The sequence below is a fragment of the Arachis hypogaea genome, chromosome 13 (assembly GCF_003086295.3).
Source record: "Arachis hypogaea cultivar Tifrunner chromosome 13, arahy.Tifrunner.gnm2.J5K5, whole genome shotgun sequence".
In the NCBI taxonomy this organism is placed as follows: Eukaryota; Viridiplantae; Streptophyta; class Magnoliopsida; order Fabales; family Fabaceae; genus Arachis; species Arachis hypogaea.
In genome coordinates this window covers 14825661-14844512 of record NC_092048.1, presented here as the reverse complement: position 1 = coordinate 14844512, position 18852 = coordinate 14825661, and the positions used below count along the sequence as shown (strand labels likewise).

Genomic DNA, 18852 nt, shown 5'->3' with positions numbered 1-18852 from the left:
GCTACTTGATTCTCTGTCCCTTTTTTGTCTCTTATTTCTATATCAAACTCTTGCAGAAGCAACACCCATCTTATGAGCCTGGGCTTTGAATCCTGCTTTGTGAGTAGATATTTAAGAGCAGCATGGTCAGTGTACACAATCACTTTTGATCCTACTAAGTATGATCTAAACTTGTCAATGGCATAAACCACTGCAAGCAGCTCTTTTTCTGTGGTTGTGTAATTTTTCTGGGCATCATTTAAAATGCGGCTAGCATAATGAATGACATGCAGAAGCTTGTTATGCCTCTGTCCTAGTACTGCACCAATGGCATGGTCACTGGCATCACACATTAGTTCAAATGGTAATGTCCAGTCTGGTGCAGAAATAACTGGTGCTGTAACCAGCTTAGCTTTCAGAGTTTCAAACGCCCGCAGACACTCTGTGTCAAACATAAATGGCGTGTCAGCAACTAGCAGATTGCTCAGAGGTTTTGCAATTTTTGAAAAATCCTTTATAAACCTCCTATAGAATCCTGCATGCCCCAGAAAGCTTCTGATTGCCTTAACATTGGTGGGTGGTGGTAATTTTTCAATTACCTCTACCTTAGCTTGATCCACCTCTATTCCCTTGTTCGAAATTTTATGCCCAAGGACAATTCCTTCAGTCACCATAAAGTGACATTTTTTCCAATTTAGAACCAAGTTAGTCTCTTGGCATCTTTTCAGAACAAGTGCTAGATGGTTAAGACAAGAGCTAAATGAGTCTCCAAATACTGAGAAGTCATCCATGAAGACTTCCAGAAATTTCTCTACCATATCAGAGAAGATAGAGAGCATGCACCTCTGAAAGGTTGCAGGTACATTGCAAAGACCAAAAGGCATTCTTCTGTATGCAAATACTCCAGATGGATATGTGAATGCTGTTTTCTCTTGGTCCTGAGGATCTACTGCAATTTGGTTGTAACCTGAATAGCCATCCAAAAAGCAGTAGTATTCATGACCTGCTAGTCTTTCTAGCATCTGGTCTATGAATGGTAAAGGGAAGTGATCCTTCCTGGTGGCTGTATTGAGCCTTCTGTAGTCAATACACATACGCCACCCTGTAACTGTTCTTGTAGTAACCAGTTCATTTTTTTCATTATGAACCACTGTCATACCTCCCTTCTTAGGGACAACATGGATAGGACTCACCCAGGGGCTATCAGAAATAGGATAAATAATCCCAGCCTCTAGTAACTTAGTGACCTCTTTCTGCACCACTTCCTTCCTGGCTGGATTTAGCCGCCTCTGTGGTTGAACCACTGGCTTAGCATCATCCTCCAATAGGATCTTGTGCATGTATCTTGCTGGGCTGATGCCCTTAAGGTCACTTATGGACCACCCAAGAGCTGTCTTGTGTGTCCTTAGCACTTGAAGTAGCGCTTCCTCTTCCAGGGGATTTAAAGCAGAGCTTATGATCACCGGAAAAGTGTCACCTTCTCCCAGAAATGCATATTTCAGGGATGGTAGTAATAGTTTGAGCTCAGATTTAGGAGGTTTTTCCTCTTCCTGAGGAAGTTTTAGAGGCTCTTTCAATTCCTCTGAATCCTCCAGATCAGGCTGAACATCTTTAAAAATGTCCTCTAGCTCTGATTCGAGACTCTCAGTCATATTGACCTCTTCCACTAGGGAGTCAATAATATCAATGCTCAGGCAGTCGTCTGATGTGTCTGGATGTTGCATAGCTTTGACAACATTCAACTTAAACTCATCCTCATTAACTCTCAGGGTTATCTCCCCTTTTTGAACGTCAATGAGGGTTCGTCCAGTTGCTAGGAATGGTCTTCCTAGAATGAGAGTTGCACTCTTGTGCTCCTTCATTTCCAGCACTACAAAGTCAGTAGGGAAGGCAAATGGCCCAACCTTGACAATCATGTCTTCAATTATGCCTGATGGGTATTTAATGGAGCCATCAGCAAGTTGAAGACAGATCCGGGTTGGTTTGACCTCTTCAGTCAAGCTAAGCTTTCTAATAGTGGATGCAGGGATTAGGTTGATGCTTGCTCCAAGATCACATAAAGCTGTCTTGGTGCAATTACCCTCTAATATGCATGGTATCACAAAGCTCCCGGGATCTTTAAGCTTTTCTGGGAAGCTTTTTAGAATGACTGCACTGCATTCTTCAGTGAGGAGAACTCTTTCAGTTTCTCTCCAATCCTTCTTATGGCTCAAGATATCTTTCATGAACTTGGCATAAGGGGGTATTTGCTCAAGTGCCTCTGCAAATGGAATCTTTATTTTAAGAGTCCTGAGATAGTATGCAAAGCGAGCAAATTGCTTATCCTGCTCCTCTTGGCGGAGTTTTTGAGGATAAGGTATCTTGGCTTTGTACTCCTCAACCTTGGTTGCTACAGGTTTATTTCCTACAGAAGTGGTTGGAAAAGCCTTTTTAGAGGGGTTGTTATCAGCACTTGTGTGTGTCTGATCCCTCACTGGCATTTGAATGCAAGGGTTGGAAGCTTGACTGGCATTGGACGCCAACTTCCTACCTGTTTCTGGCGTTTGAACGCCAGAACTGAGCTTCCATTAGGCGTTTGATGCCAGCTCCTTGCCTGTTCCTGGCGTTTGAATGCCAGAACTGTGCGTGGGTTGGGCGTTTAATGCCAATTTTGCACCCTTTTCTGGCGTTTGAATGCCAGAGTTAATCCTCTCTGGGCTCTTACTGTCCTTAGAGGGATTTTGGATAGTATTTTGCTCATCCTCTGTCAGTTGTTCTTTTCTTGGTTTTCTGCTGCTCTGAAGTGAGGTATTTAATGTTTTCCCACTTCTTAATTGAACTGCTTGGCACTCTTCTGTTATTTGTTTTGATAACTGCTATTTTGTTTGCTTCAACTGTACTTCCATATTCATATTAGCCATTCTTGTGTCTTGTAATATCTCCTTGAATTCGGCTAGCTGTTTTGTTAGAAAATCTAATTGCTGATTGAATTCAGTAACTTGTTCTGCAGGACTGAGTTCAGCAGTTACTGTTTTAGCCTCTTCTTTCATGGAAGACTCACTACTTAGGTACAGATGCTGATTTCTGGCAACTGTATCAATGAGGTCTTGAGCTTCTTCAATTGTCTTTCTCATGTGTATAGATCCACCAGCTGAGTGGTCCAAAGACATCTGAGCTTTCTCTGTAAGCCTATAATAGAAGATGTCTAACTGCACCCACTCTGAAAATATTTCAGAGGGGCATTTTCTTAGCATCTCTCTGTATCTCTCCCAAGCATCATAAAGAGATTCATTATCTCCTTGTTTAAAGCCTTGGATGTTCAGCCTTAGCTGTGTCATCCGTTTTAGAGGGAAATATTGATTCAGGAATTTTTCTGATAGCTGTTTCCATGTCCTTATGCTAGCCTTAGGTTGGTTATTTAACCACCTCTTAGCTTGGTCTTTTACAGCAAATGGAAATAGTAATAATCTGTAGACATCCTAATCTACTTCCTTATCATGTACTGTGTCAGCAATTTGTAAAAACTGTGCCAGAAATTCTGTAGGTTCTTCCTGTGGAAGACCGAAATACTGGCAACTTTGCTGCACCATGATAATGAGCTGAGGATTCAACTCAAAGCTACTGACTCCGATGGAGGGTATACAGATACTACTCCCATATGAAGCAGTAGTGGGATTAGCATATGACCCCAGAGTCCTTCTGGACTGCTCATTTCCACTTTTGTCCATGATGGAGAAAGGGAGATGATGGATTGTAAATTTTTTTTTAAAACCAAAATTAAAATAAAATAAAATAAAATAAAATTAATGAAGAATTGACCAAAATTTCAAAAATTTGAAGAAAAAGAAATAAAAGAAACTTGAAAACTAAATTAATTAATTAAAAAGATTTGAAAAAGATGTGGGTGAGGATTTTCGAAAAAAAATGGAGAGAAATTGGTTAGGAAGTTTTGAAAAAGATATGTCTTAAAATTAAAGATACTTGTAAGAAAAAAAAAAAGAAAAGATATGAAAAAGATTTGATTTTAGGATTTGAGATTAGAGAGGATAAGATAAGCTAGGTAAGAGAAGATAAGGAATTTAAATTAAAAAGTTTTGAAATTTAAATTTTAAATTTGAAAATTAAATATTGAAATTTGAAATTTGAAATTTGAAATTTGAAATTTTGAATTTTGAATTTTGGTAGTTGAAATTTGAAATTTGAATTTGAAATAAGATAAGATAAGATTTTTTTTTAAAAAGATTTGAATTTTGAAATTTTAAAACTAAGATAAGATAAAATAAAATTTTTAAAATGAAATCTGAATTTTTAAAAGAAAAATTCGAAAAATCACTTAAAATAAAGGAAAAAGATATTTTTGAATTCAATGAGGAAAGAGAAAAACAATAAAAAGACACAAAACTTAAAATTTTTAGATCTAATGCTCCTTATTTTCGAAAATTTGGAGGAAAAACATCAAAGAACACCAAACATAAAAATTTTAAGATCAAAACATAAGCAAGACTCAAGAACACCTTGAAGATTCACAAGAACACGAAGAACAAAAATTCAAAGACTCAAAGGACTCAAGAACATAAGAAAAGAACACCAAACTTAAAATTTTTAGAAAACCAAAAACTAATTTTCGAAAATTAAATAAGAACTATCAAGAAAACACCAAACTTAAAACTTGACACAAGATTTAATCAAAGAAAAATTATCTTTGAAAAGATTTTAGAAAGAAAGACTCAAAGGAGCAACTATTCACAAGAACATAGACACAACATTCTAGCCAATTGAGTTATAAATTTAAAGTATTTTAACAAGGTGTTTAATGTATAAAAAATATTTTATTTTTATTTTATTTTATTTTTTTATTTTTAGATACCAATAATTCTAGAATGCGCAAGAAAAACAAGAAAATTCACACAGCAAGAAAAACTAAAGATCAAACAAGGAAAATAAACAAGAACAACTTGAAGATTAAGAAAGAACAATGAACACAAATTCGAAAATTTTAAAAGAAAAGAAACACATGCAATTGACACCAAACTTAAAATATGGAACTAACCTCAAACAAAAAAACTCAATTATAAGTTTATAAATTTTTTGAAAAATTTAAAAAGAGAAAATAAGGATTTAAAAAAGAAATTTCAACAAAAAACAATAATAGAAGACTCTAAACCAAAAAGAAAAATTTTTCCTAATATAAGCAACAAAATAAACCGTCAGATGTCCAAACTCGAACAATCCCCGGCAACGGTGCCAAAAACTTCGTGCACGAATTGTGAATCACACTTTTCACAACTCGTACCACTAACCAGCAAGTGCACTGGGTCGTCCAAGTAATACCTTACGTGAGTAAGGGTCGAATCCCACGGAGATTGTTGGTTTGAAGTAATCTATGGTTATCTTGTAAATCTTAGTCAGGAGGTTAATTATAATTATCAGTTTGAATTGCGAAAAATAAAAGAGCATGAATTAAATACTTGTTCTGCAGTAATGGAGAATATGTTGGAGTTTTGGAGATGCTTTGTCTTCTGAATCTCTGCTTTCTCCTTGCCTTCTTCTTCACGCACGCAAGGTTCCTCCTATGGCAAGCTGTGTGTTGGTGGATCACCGTTGTCAATGGCTACCATCCGTCCTCTCAGTGAAAAGGGTCCAGGTGCGCTGTCACCGCACGGCTAATCATCTGTCGGTTCCCACTCATGCTGGAATAGGATCCATTGATCCTTTTGCGTCTGTCACTACGCCCAGCCCTTGTGAGTTTGAAGCTTGTCACAGTCATTCAATCCCTGAATCCTACTCGGAATACCACAGACAAGGTTTAGACTTTCCGGATTCTCAAGAATGCTGCCAATGGATTCTAGCTTATACCACGAAGATTCTGATTAAGGAATCCAAGAGATATTCATTCAATCAAAGGTAGAACGGAGGTGGTTGTCAGGCATGCGTTCATAGGTTGAGGATGATGATGAGTGTCATGGATCATCACATCCATCATATTGAAGTGCAAATAAACATCTTAGATAGAAACAAGCGTGTTTGAATAGAAAACAGAAATAGTTGCATTAATTCATCGAAACACAGCAAAGCTCCTCACCCCCAACAATGGAGTTCAGAGACTCATGCCGTCAAAGAGTAAAAAGTTCAGATCTAAAATGTCATGAGGTACAAAATAAATCTCTAAAAGTTGTTTAAATACTAAACTAGTAACCTAGGTTTACAGAAAATGAGTAAACTATGATAGATAGTGCAGAAATCCACTTCTGGGACCCACTTGGTGTGTGCTGGGGCTGAGACTTAAGCTTCTCACGTGCTTGGGCTATTTATGGAGTTGAACGTCAGGTTGTAACCTGTTTCTGGCGTTGAACTCCAACTTGTAACCTGTTTCTGGCGCTGAACGCCAGACTGCAACATGGAACTGGCGTTGAACGCCAGTTTATCTCGTCTATCCTTAAGCAAAGTATGGACTATTATATATTTCTGGAAAGCCCTAGATGTCTACTTTTCAACGCAATTGAGAGCGCACCAATTGGACTTTTGTAGCTCCAGAAAATCCATTTTGAGTGCAGGGAGGTCAGAATCCAACAGCATCTGCAGTCCTTTTTCAGCCTAAATCAGATTTTTGCTCAGCTCCCTCAATATCAGCCAGAAAATACCTAAAATCACAGAAAAACACACAAACTCATAGTAAAGTCTAGAAATGTGATTTTTATTTAAAAACTAATAAAAATATAATAAAAGTGACTAAAACATATTAAAAACTACCTAAAAACAATGCCAAAAAGCGTATAAATTATCCGCTCATCAGTAACCCAACTCCCTATAATAACCCCTTACAAAGAAGACGTCAAGCGTGTCTCCTTCAACCCCCATCAACACCTCTGTATTATCGGGTTCGTATACCATATCTCCTTCCGCATTCTTCTTGAACAATCCCCATGGTGAAACACAAAGGTCATCGGAGGACCTTCCATCTACAATCAGAAAAAAGAAAACATCCTTAGCCCACACAGATTACAACTGGCTATTATCAATCATAACATAACAAACCCTAACCCCAAAACAAACATGCAACAACGCACACTAACCCTCATTAACATGAAAGACCCATAACTCAATATCATCACAACGGCAGTCAAAGCAATGCATTCTGACACTTAAACAACAGTCACACAAACCCTTAGGCTCCTCAATCCCCTACCCCTAATCAAACAGAGACATACAGAACGCCACCCCTAGGTCATCAGGCTACAAACTGACTTCAAAAAAAGGAAAAAACTTTAATGCTTACCTCTAACCTTCACGATTGCTTCTTCCACAATCAATGTTGCTAACAAAGCTGACGACCACTGTTCTCAGTAACAACACCTACTCGGCTTTGATCGTCAACCAACAACGAGAAACGTGGATGGCGATGTTCGAATGCAAGGTGAAGGGGTTAGGGCATGGCTTGGGGGAGACGAAACTTTTTGGAGCCAACCATGGAGATACTTGTTATGGAAGAGGGTGAATCCACTCTGCAACGTTTTGAATCCACGCTGCCCACAAAACGACGTCAAATCATGTCTATCTGGACATTCACTCAAAACGGCGTCGTTTTCCTTCTCTGCCAGCATGGAAGTTAACGTGCCACGTGAGCAGACATTAGCCATGTCATCAAGCAAATTGACGGAAGGACAAAGTTGATTCACTCGTGTAACTTTCGGGGACTCTTTTGATTAACTTTGTCTTTCGGAGACTAATATGGAGATCGAGGTATCTTTCAGGGACGAATTTGAGTATTAACTCTTACTAATATTATAAAGAGTGAGAGAGAGGAATATTCAGAATAGTTGTACCATAAAGAAAGATGGAGAATTATTTTATTGCTTGTTGTTTTTGTGTGTGTTATTAACGGAGGCTTAACCTCTTAATTATACACATATTAGGCTTTGATTTTTCAAACTTTCTTAAAGTCTTTTGTTATTGAGAAACTGAGTCGCCAAAGTATTAATGACCATCCAACTCATCTCTTATCACAACACTTCCCCTTGGATGACCATTTAGGATTATACCTCATTAAAATCTTACTAAAGAAAAATCTAATGAAAAAAAAACTTTAGTGAATGAAAAAGAGTATAATATCCTTTGTGATGGAGACTGTCTCATTAAAAATCTTGTCAAGAAAAACCTAATGGGAAAAAACCCGACAAAAGAAAAAAGAGTACAGTCTCCCCCTCTGGACGACATTATTTAATATCTCGAAATTGGGGCATCCGAATCTGATGTACCAATCTTTTAAAAGAGGATTTTGGGAGTGCCTTTGTAAATAAATCTGCCAGATTATCGCTTGAGCAGATCTGTTAGACATTAATTGTCCCTTGATTTTCAAGATCATGAGTGGAGAATAATTTGGGAGAAATATGCTTTGTTCTATCACATTTGATGTATCCACCCTTAAGTTGAACATGCATGTTGTATTATCTTCAAACAGGACAGTTGGAGTTATCTTATGATCAATCAGTTTATATGATGATAGAATATATTGAATCAAACTTCTGAGCCAAAAACACTCGCGACTTGCTTCATGTATCACTAGTATTTCAACATAATTAGAGGAGGTTGCTGCTATCGTCCAGATTATACCACATTCATCCAGATTGCTTTAGACCGTATAAAGATCTTTGCAATTTGACTAAGTATAACCCATGCGAATATTCATTGGGTGGTTTAGATATCTTTAGTCCTTCAAGGACTTTCATATAGATATCACGATCTAATGAGCTGTATAAGTAGGCTATTACCACATCCATTAAATGCATATGTAGTTTATAATATGCGGATAAACTGACCAAATAACGCAATGTTATTGCATCCACTACAGGGGAATATGTTTCTTCATAATCTATATTGGGCCTTTGTGAAAAACCTTGTGATACAAGTCGAGCTTTGTAGCGTACAACTTCATTTTTCTCATTTCATTTTCTCACAAATATTCATCTGTATCCAACAGGTTTTACATCTTCTGGTGTACGGACTACAAGTCCAAAGACTTCACGTTTTGCAAGTGAGTCTAATTCAGCCTTCATGACTTCTTCCCATTTTGGCCAATCATTCATTTGTCGACATTCTTCGATTGTTCTTGGTTCAAGATCCTTACTTTCATGCATGATATTTAATACCACATTATATGCAAATATTTCATCGACAATTGTCTTATTTTGGTCCCATTTTTCTCCTGTATAGACATAATTTATCGAGATCTTGTCATTTTCACAATTTTCAGGTACCTGAACGTCTTCTGGCGTTAAAACTATATCATAATTTTGGACAACTGCAATCGTCTTTACTATGTCTTTTTCAATAGGAATAGTATTTACCTCTTTTCTTTTTAGAGGATTTTTATCTTTGGAACCGACAGGCCTGTCACACTTCTGGCGTAAATTTGTTTCAGTGGCTATTTGACCGACCGGGACATCAATTTGAATTGGGGCATTTTTCACTAGTATATAAGATTTGGTTATCCTCTTTGTATCGGAGAATGCATAAGGCAATTCATTTGTTATTCTTTGCAAATGTATAATCTTTTGAATTTCTAGTTCATATTTCCCTTATCGAGGATCCAAATACATTAAGGATGATACATTCCAATTAAGTTCCTTTTCAGGAAGCTTATTCTCTCCCCCTAATGTTGAAAATTTTGATTCATCAAAATGACAATCCGCAAATCGAGCTTTAAATACATTCCTAGTTTGTATCTCAAGATACCTTACTATAGAGAGAGAATCATATCCAACATATATTCCTAATTTTCTTTGGGGTCCCAGTTTGGCGTGAGAAGGTGGTACAACGGGAACATATATCGCATACCCGAATATTCTTAAATGGGAAACATTTGGCTGCTGGCCAAAAGCTAATTGCATAGGAGAGAACTTATGGTAACTTGTTGGCCTCACACGAATAAGTGCTGCGACATATAAAATAGCATGCCCCCAACCCGAGGTTGGGAGATTTGTTCTCATAAGTAAGGGTCTAGCAATTAATTGGAGGTGTTTAATAAGTGATTATGCTGACCTATTTTGTGTGTGAACAAGAGCTAATAGATGTTCAACACTTATTCCGTTAGCCATACAATAAGCATCAAAGGCTTGGAAAGGAAATTCACCAGTATTTTCAAGATGAATTGCTTTGATTAGATTTTCTAGAAACTGTGCTTTTAATCGAATAATTTGAGCAAGTAATCTCGCAAACGCCAGGTTGCGAAAGGACAATAAGCACACATGTGATCACTCGAAGATGCGTTTATTAGAACCATAAAATATCTAAAGGATCCACATGGTGGATGAATAAGTCCACATATATCGCCTTGAATCCTTTCTAGGAATTCAGGGGATTCAAATTCAATCTTTACTGGCGATGGCCTTAAAATTAACTTTCCCTGAGAACATGCAGCACAATAAAATTCACTAGATTTAAGAATCTTCTGATTCTTTAGTGAATGTCCATGGGAGTTTTTAATAATTCTCCGCATCATGGTTGGTCTTGGATGACCCAATCGATTATGCCAAGTTATGAATTCATTTGGGTTAGTAAACTTCTGGTTTACTATGGCATGTGATTCAATTGCACTAATTTTGGTATAATATAATCCAGATGAAAGTGAAGGTAACTTTTCTAATATAATCTTTTTATTTAAATCATGAGTTGTGATATATAAGTACTCATGACTTTCCTCATTCATTGTTTCAATATGATATCCATTTGAAACTCAATAAGTTCTTTAGAGACTTAGTAGATAATAGTGCATTGTTTATTATCAATTTTGTTCCTCCAAAAAATAAAATTATAGCTCTTCCGGAGCATTCTATCACATTGTCTGAGTCAATAATAGTATTAACATATTCTTCTTTTGGCACAAGATGGGTAAAGTATATATCACTTTTGAGAATGGTGTGCAAATTTGCACTATCCGTAAGGCAAACATCTTCACTATATGTCCTTGTCATTCTTTTCAAAGACAAATAATAATAAAATGAGTAGAAATATTTGTACAGTAAAATTATTTTCTTAATTAAAAATATTTTTCTAAGAAATATAGTATATACTAAAAATTTTATTGTTATTATCTTAGCACTTTCAGTAATTTTGAAATTCATAAATATTTCATCGTACTTGAAATTCAGATGCATAGAAAATAAAATTTAACAAGTTTATTATTTATTTACATGAGTACTTAACAAACTCACATATTAAACTATTCCATCATTGATCAAATGGCCAATATTTCATTCAGCATCCTCAAAGAAATCAAATACATCATAATGAGTGGTAGAATTTTCAGCATCATTTGAAACAAAATTTGTTTCCTTTCCTTTGTCATCCTTTTTCAAAGATGCTTGATAAAAATTGACTAGGTGCCTTGGGATACGATAGGTACGCGACCAATGGCCCTTTCCACCACGACGGAAACATTTATCCTCTATTGATTTATTTTGTCTAGTGTTTCTTTTTTATCCTACTTCTGGTGAGATTCTTTTTTTGTGAACATAATTCTTTTTTCTTCCATAATTTTTCTGGTTTCTAAAACCTTGCCATTTACCTCTTCTGGAGTTATGATTTGTCGCATTTACTTCAGAAAATGGGGCGGTGCCAGTTGGGCACACTTCATGATTCTTTAAAAGTATTTCATTGTTGCATTCAGCAACAAGAAGACAAGAAATTAACTCAGAATATTTTTTAAATCCTTTTTCTCGATACTGCTGCTGCAGGAGCACATTCAAGGCATGGAAGGTCGAGAATGTTTTCTCTAACATGTCATTATCAGTTATCTTTTTCTCACAATTTCATTCGTGAGGTGATTCAAAACATTGCTGAATTATATTCATTTATAGATTTAAAATCCTGTAGATGCAAGTGCGTCCATTCATATCGGGCTTGAGGAAGTATCACCGTCTTTTAATTATTATACCTTTTTTTCAAGGTCTTTTCACAGATTTTCAGTATTTTTTAATGTGAGATATTCATTTTTCAATTCTTCATCAAGATGACGACAAAGGAAAATCATGATTTTGGCTTTATCCTTCTGGGATATATTATTTTCAGCTTTAATGGTATCTCCAAGATCTATTGAATCAAGATGGATTTCAGCATCTAGTATCCATAATAAATAGTTGTTTCCAAATATATCAAGAGCATTAAATTCAAGATGAGAGAGTTTCGACATAATGAAAATTTGTTACTTAAGTCTTCCTAAATTTTGATCAGAGTCTCGTACTGATAACGTGTTGTGAAATAAATAATTAAGGAAGATATAAATATAAAATAAAAAAGTATAATTAGATAACAATATTCACCGCAATTACTATCTCAATATAATAGAGATTATTAATATATTTACTAATATTATAAAAAGTGAGAGAGAGAAATATTTAGAATAGTTGTAACATAAAGAAATAGGAAGAATTGTTTTATGCTTGTTGTTTTTGTGTGTTATTAACGGAGGCTTAACCTCCTATTTATACACATATTAAGCTTTGATTTTTCAAACTTCATTAAAGCCTTTTGTTATTGAGAAACTGAGCCGCCCAAGTATTAATGACCATCCAACTCATTCCTTATCACAACAAATTTATAATTTACTAGCATTTTTTGACGTTTAATGTAAATTGAGGCTTAATTAAAACAAATTAAATGATAAAAAAATTTAATTAAAAATAAAAAATATATAAAGCCTAATTAAAAGTTCAATAAAACTATAAAGACCTGCAAAATAATTAAACCTAAATTAAATGTTAAAAATATTCTTCAATTTTTTAAAAAAATGTTAGAAAAAAAGTATATTTTACTTTTAAAAATAACTGTTAATTTACATTTTATCAATAAATTTAGGTAAATGTAACTTTATTTTTAAAATTAGGAGAATAATTTCAATAGTTTCTTTAGTTTGGTGGATAGAATGTGAACTTTTGGTGAAAATTAAATCTTAAATATAGTTTTTTTTAAATCATATAAAAATGTAAGCGTTTGCCCTCCTTTTTTCCCCTATTGCTGAACAATATATTCATTGTTGGTTTTGGTCTGGGTAAACAACGTTTGGATTGAGTCTTCCTCAAACTCAACACTCTTTTTTTTTTTTGGTCAATGAATTGGACAACCCCTCAATCCTAGGTACACAATACACCCACACACTCCTCACATATTTTATCACATTTTTTTTCAATTGTATTCTCTAAAATTTGAACCCTAGACCTTGAGGTGGGGAGGGGAAGAAATGTCATTAGAGCCAAAGCTTATTGGCAAACTCAACACTCTTAAATCTTAATTTAATTTACGTTTTGGGCTCTATTCTTAATGTTAGACAGCAGTCCAAATAGCTTAACAGTGGGCAAGAAAAAGGAGAGTACTAAATATTTGTTTTGAACTTTCCACATAAAAAAAAAAAAGAAGAAACACTATGCCTTGATATCTTTTTGGGTTTAGCAACTGGGTGTTAGGCCAAAAAATATAAATTCCAAATTAAGCTCCATAATTTTTGTTTTGGACAAAATAAAAAAGTTGGATAAGATACAACATACAAGGTAGGAAGCCCAAAATAAATATAAAGAAAGGAAGCCCAAGACAGCCAGCCTAAAAGAAGAAAAGTATGATTTTGTTAAACCAAAAAAAAAAAAAGGTGATTGATGGTAAATAGTAAGATTTTCTGCCTATATATATATGAACCAAAGAGGCAAATAGAGAAATTGAGGTTTTAAGAGTAATACCACATTACCACCTTGGATCGGAGGAATTAATTACATCATGATTAGGAATAAGTCATAAGTCATAACAGACTGAAGACAAATGAAGTAATGCACAACAGATCCTGAAAATCAAGCTTTCACTTCAGTTATACTATATACCTACCAAATAAACAAAGATATCTTGTTATGGAAATTAGATGTGCAACACTTACCTGATCAATAAATTTTCCAACAAAGATTTATTTATTCTGACAACCATCCCAGCATAAATACTCAAAGCAAACCCATTAACCAACTTATTAGTTTGTTATTATATCATGTACATAACATAGTAAGCCATCGATTAATTAAGTAAACTAAGCAGATTATTGATCACATAATTCAGTTTGTTTCCCTCTGATGGATATAGAAACTCATGAAGAGGCGTGATTGGAGCAGTTTTGAAAGCAAACTGAAGTTGTGTGACGGTTACAAACATTATTAGAAAACAGAGCAAGAGACAAAGCAGTCCTGAATGTTGGAACAAATCCAAATTATGTAGCTGATAATGCAAGCACAGTAGCAGGGTGATGTCAATGCTGGCAACTGCAGCTGACATAGTTGGTTCTCCTTCTTGTTTTGCATTGCAACCATATATTCATAATTCATCTATCTATCAATGCATTCGGATCCATGTGGTGTGGACCTCAACACAAACCCCTCCTTCCCAAAATTTCTCTTCTATATACCCATTTATGTTGCTATTGACCTATTGTTTGTATTAAAGCAAATGTACTCTCTACTTGGCAAGCTAGCTCATGTTTCCTATAAAAATATTGCAATTTTTAATTTCATATATTCCTCCTCCTGCGCCTCCTTTTCTCAAATTTCGCTGCATCTAAAAAGAGGTTAATTGGTTCCTGTGTGGTTTTTTCTAGAGACCAGTAATTTATCTTTTGTTTTAGTTGAATAAATAAACATAAAGAAAAAGTAAAAAAGAAAGAGGGGAGCAGGGAGAGTTATGATGGGTTGTATGGGTATGACATGGATATCATAACATATGATGATGGATGCTTATCCATGATGGTGTTTCCAACGGCCAATAGTGTCGTCTTTGCCTCGGACCACTTTTCGGTGCGGTCCCCCATTTTTTTTTTTTAACCAAAAACACAAAACACCACGTAATACTCAGTAGTACTCTCCCATATAATTTCCTTACGCCCGGCGTCGAAATTCCCATAATACCCCTAGACACCTATTTTCCCGCGCAAAAGATGAGGAGATGGAAAATCTCAAATCAGATGACGACCACAGCCATCATCCTCATCATCAATTCTCTCTCTCTCTGGACCCCACATACACTTTAAGAATCTAACTGTCCTCCATTACCCTTACCCGCAAATCAATGTCCCCAAAAACAATACTCCATTATTCCTTTCCCCAATTTTCTTTAATTTTTTACTACTCGTCGTTGTTTCTCTCTTCTTTTTTTTTCAAATTTCCTGAAAATAATTTGAAAAAAACAAACAATGAAAAGTGAATATGTGTGTATAAAGGAAGTTCATCCACTGAATCACTCACGTTTTGTACTTGGGAGCTCTCTCAGCTTCTGAGCTCACTCCTTCACTCCCCTCAGCTACCTCATTTTCCCATTCACTAAAACAAATTTAAAATGAACACGGCGGTTCACTCCAATGTCGCCATCTTAGTGTTGGTGGTTCTGTTCGCGGCGGATCCGGCGGCGGCGTGGAGGCCGTGGCCGCAGAACGCCAACAGAATGAACGTCTCCGATTACGCATTCGGCGACTCAAAGAAGTACGAAGGTTCATCGGAGTTCGTGAAGCTCCGGTACCACATGGGCCCCGTCCTCACCACCAACATCACGGTGCACACAATCTGGTACGGCCGCTGGGAGCGCAACCAGAAGAAGATCATCCGCGAGTTCATCAACTCGATCTCCGCCGTGAACTCCCCTCGCCCCTCCGTGGCAGCGTGGTGGCGCACCGTCCAGCTTTACACGGACCAAACCGGCGCCAACATCTCAAAAACCGTCCGGCTCGGCCAGGAGAAGAACGACCGGTTCTACTCCCATGGCAAGTCCCTGACGCGGCTGTCGATCCAGTCCGTCATCAAGAGCGCCATAACTGCCAGAACTAAACCGTTACCGATCAACCCTCGCAGCGGACTGTACCTCCTCCTAACCGCTGATGACGTGTACGTTCAAGATTTCTGCACGTCAGTGTGCGGTTTCCACTACTTCACTTTCCCCTCTTTGGTTGGTTACACACTTCCCTATGCTTGGGTTGGAAACTCCGAGAAGCTCTGCCCCGGGCAGTGTGCCTACCCGTTCGCCGTGCCCGCCTACATTCCCAACATGAAACCGTTTAAGTCCCCTAACAGCGACGTTGGAGTTGACGGAATGATCAGCGTGATTGGACATGAGATGGCGGAGCTTGCAACGAACCCGTTAGCTAATGCTTGGTATGCGGGTCAGGACCCGACGTTCCCCGTTGAGATTGCGGATCTCTGCGAGGGGATCTACGGTACTGGAGGGGGAGGATCTTACACGGGTCAGGTATTGGACGCTCACGATGGTGCCACGTATAACATGAATGGGATCAGGCGTAAGTATCTGGTTCAGTGGGTGTGGAGCCACGTTCTCAATTACTGTACTGGCCCTAATGCTCTTGATCACTGATTCAAAAGTATAAATTCTAAAACAACAGAACAAAACCGTGATCATCTCGATCTAATTGAATCCTCTTCCTCTCTTTGGATGTATGTAGAATGAGATTATCTCTTCTTCCTTTTTGGGTTTCTTTTTTTAATTTTGGGGTTTAATGAAATTATTATTGCTGTCATGAGGTCAGGTTTTAATTTTTGTTTGCAGGGTTGTGGGCTTGTGTGGGGGGAGCTTGGTAATTTAGTTAAGGTAGTTAAGTTTGTTCATTAATGCAAATAATGTAATTTTATTACTTTTTAATTATAATTATATGACCATGATGGATGAGGGTCTTTGACCCTTAACTATCTCTTCCAAATACGATATTCATTGAACCATGAGAATGGATCGAGCTTGTGAAGAATTAGTCATTGGATTTTTGGTCCGATAGATATACTGGTGCAAACAAAAAAAATTATGACCATGATGATATATTGATATATGAGAGAGTAGGTGATGACAATAAAAAAGGAATTAAATAAGATTAGGTATGTTTGTTTAAGTAAATAATGGTACGGGTGATTGAATGTGATGGACAATGGCAAGGTTTTGGTGTTATTGTTATGGTGGTGTTGCAACCTTACTGTTGCTGATTCATTCATTCTTGTCCTTTCAACACCTGCCAAGTGCCAAGGACCCTTTCCATTTCCCACTCCTCACTACTAAACAAACATGTTGCTTATTCTGTTACTCTCATCCACTTACTACTCCACTATCAATCAATCTAACCATACATGCATTATATGTATTCTTCTCTGATCTACACATCTTGTTTGATTTCCTACCAATTCCTAAGTTTTTAATGTATCTATTATATATTTATTAAAAAAACTTACAAGCTCTTTTTGGTGTATCTTATACCCTAATTTTGATCCATTCTTCAAGGAGTGACTTATTACGGACTGGTTACTTTTTTGTTCATAACTATGTTTAATAATATTTCTGAATTCAGGCTTCTAAATATAGGAACGTTATATTATAATAATATTGTTAGAGGATCAAGGCATCAGGCTAACTCCACTGAAATGTTCTGATTCAGGTGGTTTTTATATGGTGCATTTGGTTGTTTCAGCCCAAAAACGGAAAGGTAAATTTTTATGAATCTAATTCATGTAACAATTTACGTTCCATTTAACCCTTCAATCTAGGGTTGTGTGATTGGAAGTTTAACCAATAACGATACTAAAAAAGTCGTGAATTTTAGTGTTGGTCACAAACAGTCCAGGAATTAATTCTAATTCGCTTCCAATCAACAAGACAAAGAAAGAAAAGTTGATTCCCAAATTTTTACTTTAATCTTAGAGCATCTCTAAGTTTTTATTTTAGTTTAATTTTATTTTGGGTCTTATAAGATATTACATAAATATTTGTAGGATCATATATTATAAAAATTAATTTGATATTTAATATGAGATTTGTCATTCTAATACTTGATTTCATTTTAATTTATTAACCACATTATAATGTTTATTTAATAAATTTAATGAATATATAAGTAATTACATTATATTGGTCTTTCTTTAAAATGATATAGTATCTGTTTACTGATATTCATATTATTTCAAATTAGTTGAGTTATTGTAAAAATCAAAAGTGATATATATATATATATAAAAAAAAAAGGTATCCCGTTAGAATTGTTTTTATGGTTCATTTGCCAAAGATAAAATGGCTAATATTTGGTGTCTACACTTTTGACACAAAACTCTGATTTATCACATATTGTATAGTTTGGTTTGGTCTGGAAGTACCTAGCAAAACATGATGTTGTAAGAGTAAACACCCCTTCCAACACGACATTGTTTGGAAGGAAAAAAAGGAATTGAGTTGTCCTAAACCTACACAACTTGGTGTTGGTACAAAACGGACATATAATTCATTTAACGGTATCACGTAGGTAATGTCGTTATATTCGGATGCCGTGGGTTGAGTTCTCAGTTCTCACTTTTCACTTCTCCGAAAAGCAAATATGGCTAACGGTGTTAGTGGATACGGATAGCAACCGCATTGTCTTTTAAGAAAATTGATAAATATGAGAATTAATATTTACTCTTCTTAAAACAAATTCTGTTTAATTCAATAAATCAGGATAAAATTTATATAAATGTGTGATTTGCAAAAAAGGGGGTTGGTGATTTTCTAAAACCAGCTGTATTACATATATACAAAAATTAGTTATCAAATTAATTATCAGAATAAAATATATATTAAAATATAAAATATATATTAAAAATAAATTAAATAAATTATATATTTATATATATATATATATATATATAAATATATTGTAATTAATTTAATAACTAATTTTTAATATTATATAATATTTTTGTTAACTTATATATGATAGAAAGAATCGTGTAATACCTTTATCATAGTTATTATTTGAATTTAAATTGAAGATTTGAGTTTGTTTGTTTAGGGTTTATCTTTATGATTAAATTTAAATTTTATATTTATTATGTTATTATTTAATCTACAATTTTGTTA

The 18852-nt window shown here is 35.6% G+C and overlaps 1 protein-coding gene across 1 annotated transcript; it reads left to right on the top strand.

Moving 5' to 3' along the window:
- Positions 1-15034: 15034 nt before the first annotated feature.
- On the top strand, positions 15035-16683 carry LOC112737401 (protein EXORDIUM-like 3). Its single transcript, XM_025787302.2, has one exon. It carries the CDS (start codon positions 15313-15315, stop codon positions 16336-16338), a length of 1026 nt encoding a protein of 341 aa, XP_025643087.1. The 5' UTR covers positions 15035-15312; the 3' UTR covers positions 16339-16683.
- The last annotated feature ends 2169 nt before the right edge of the window (positions 16684-18852 follow it).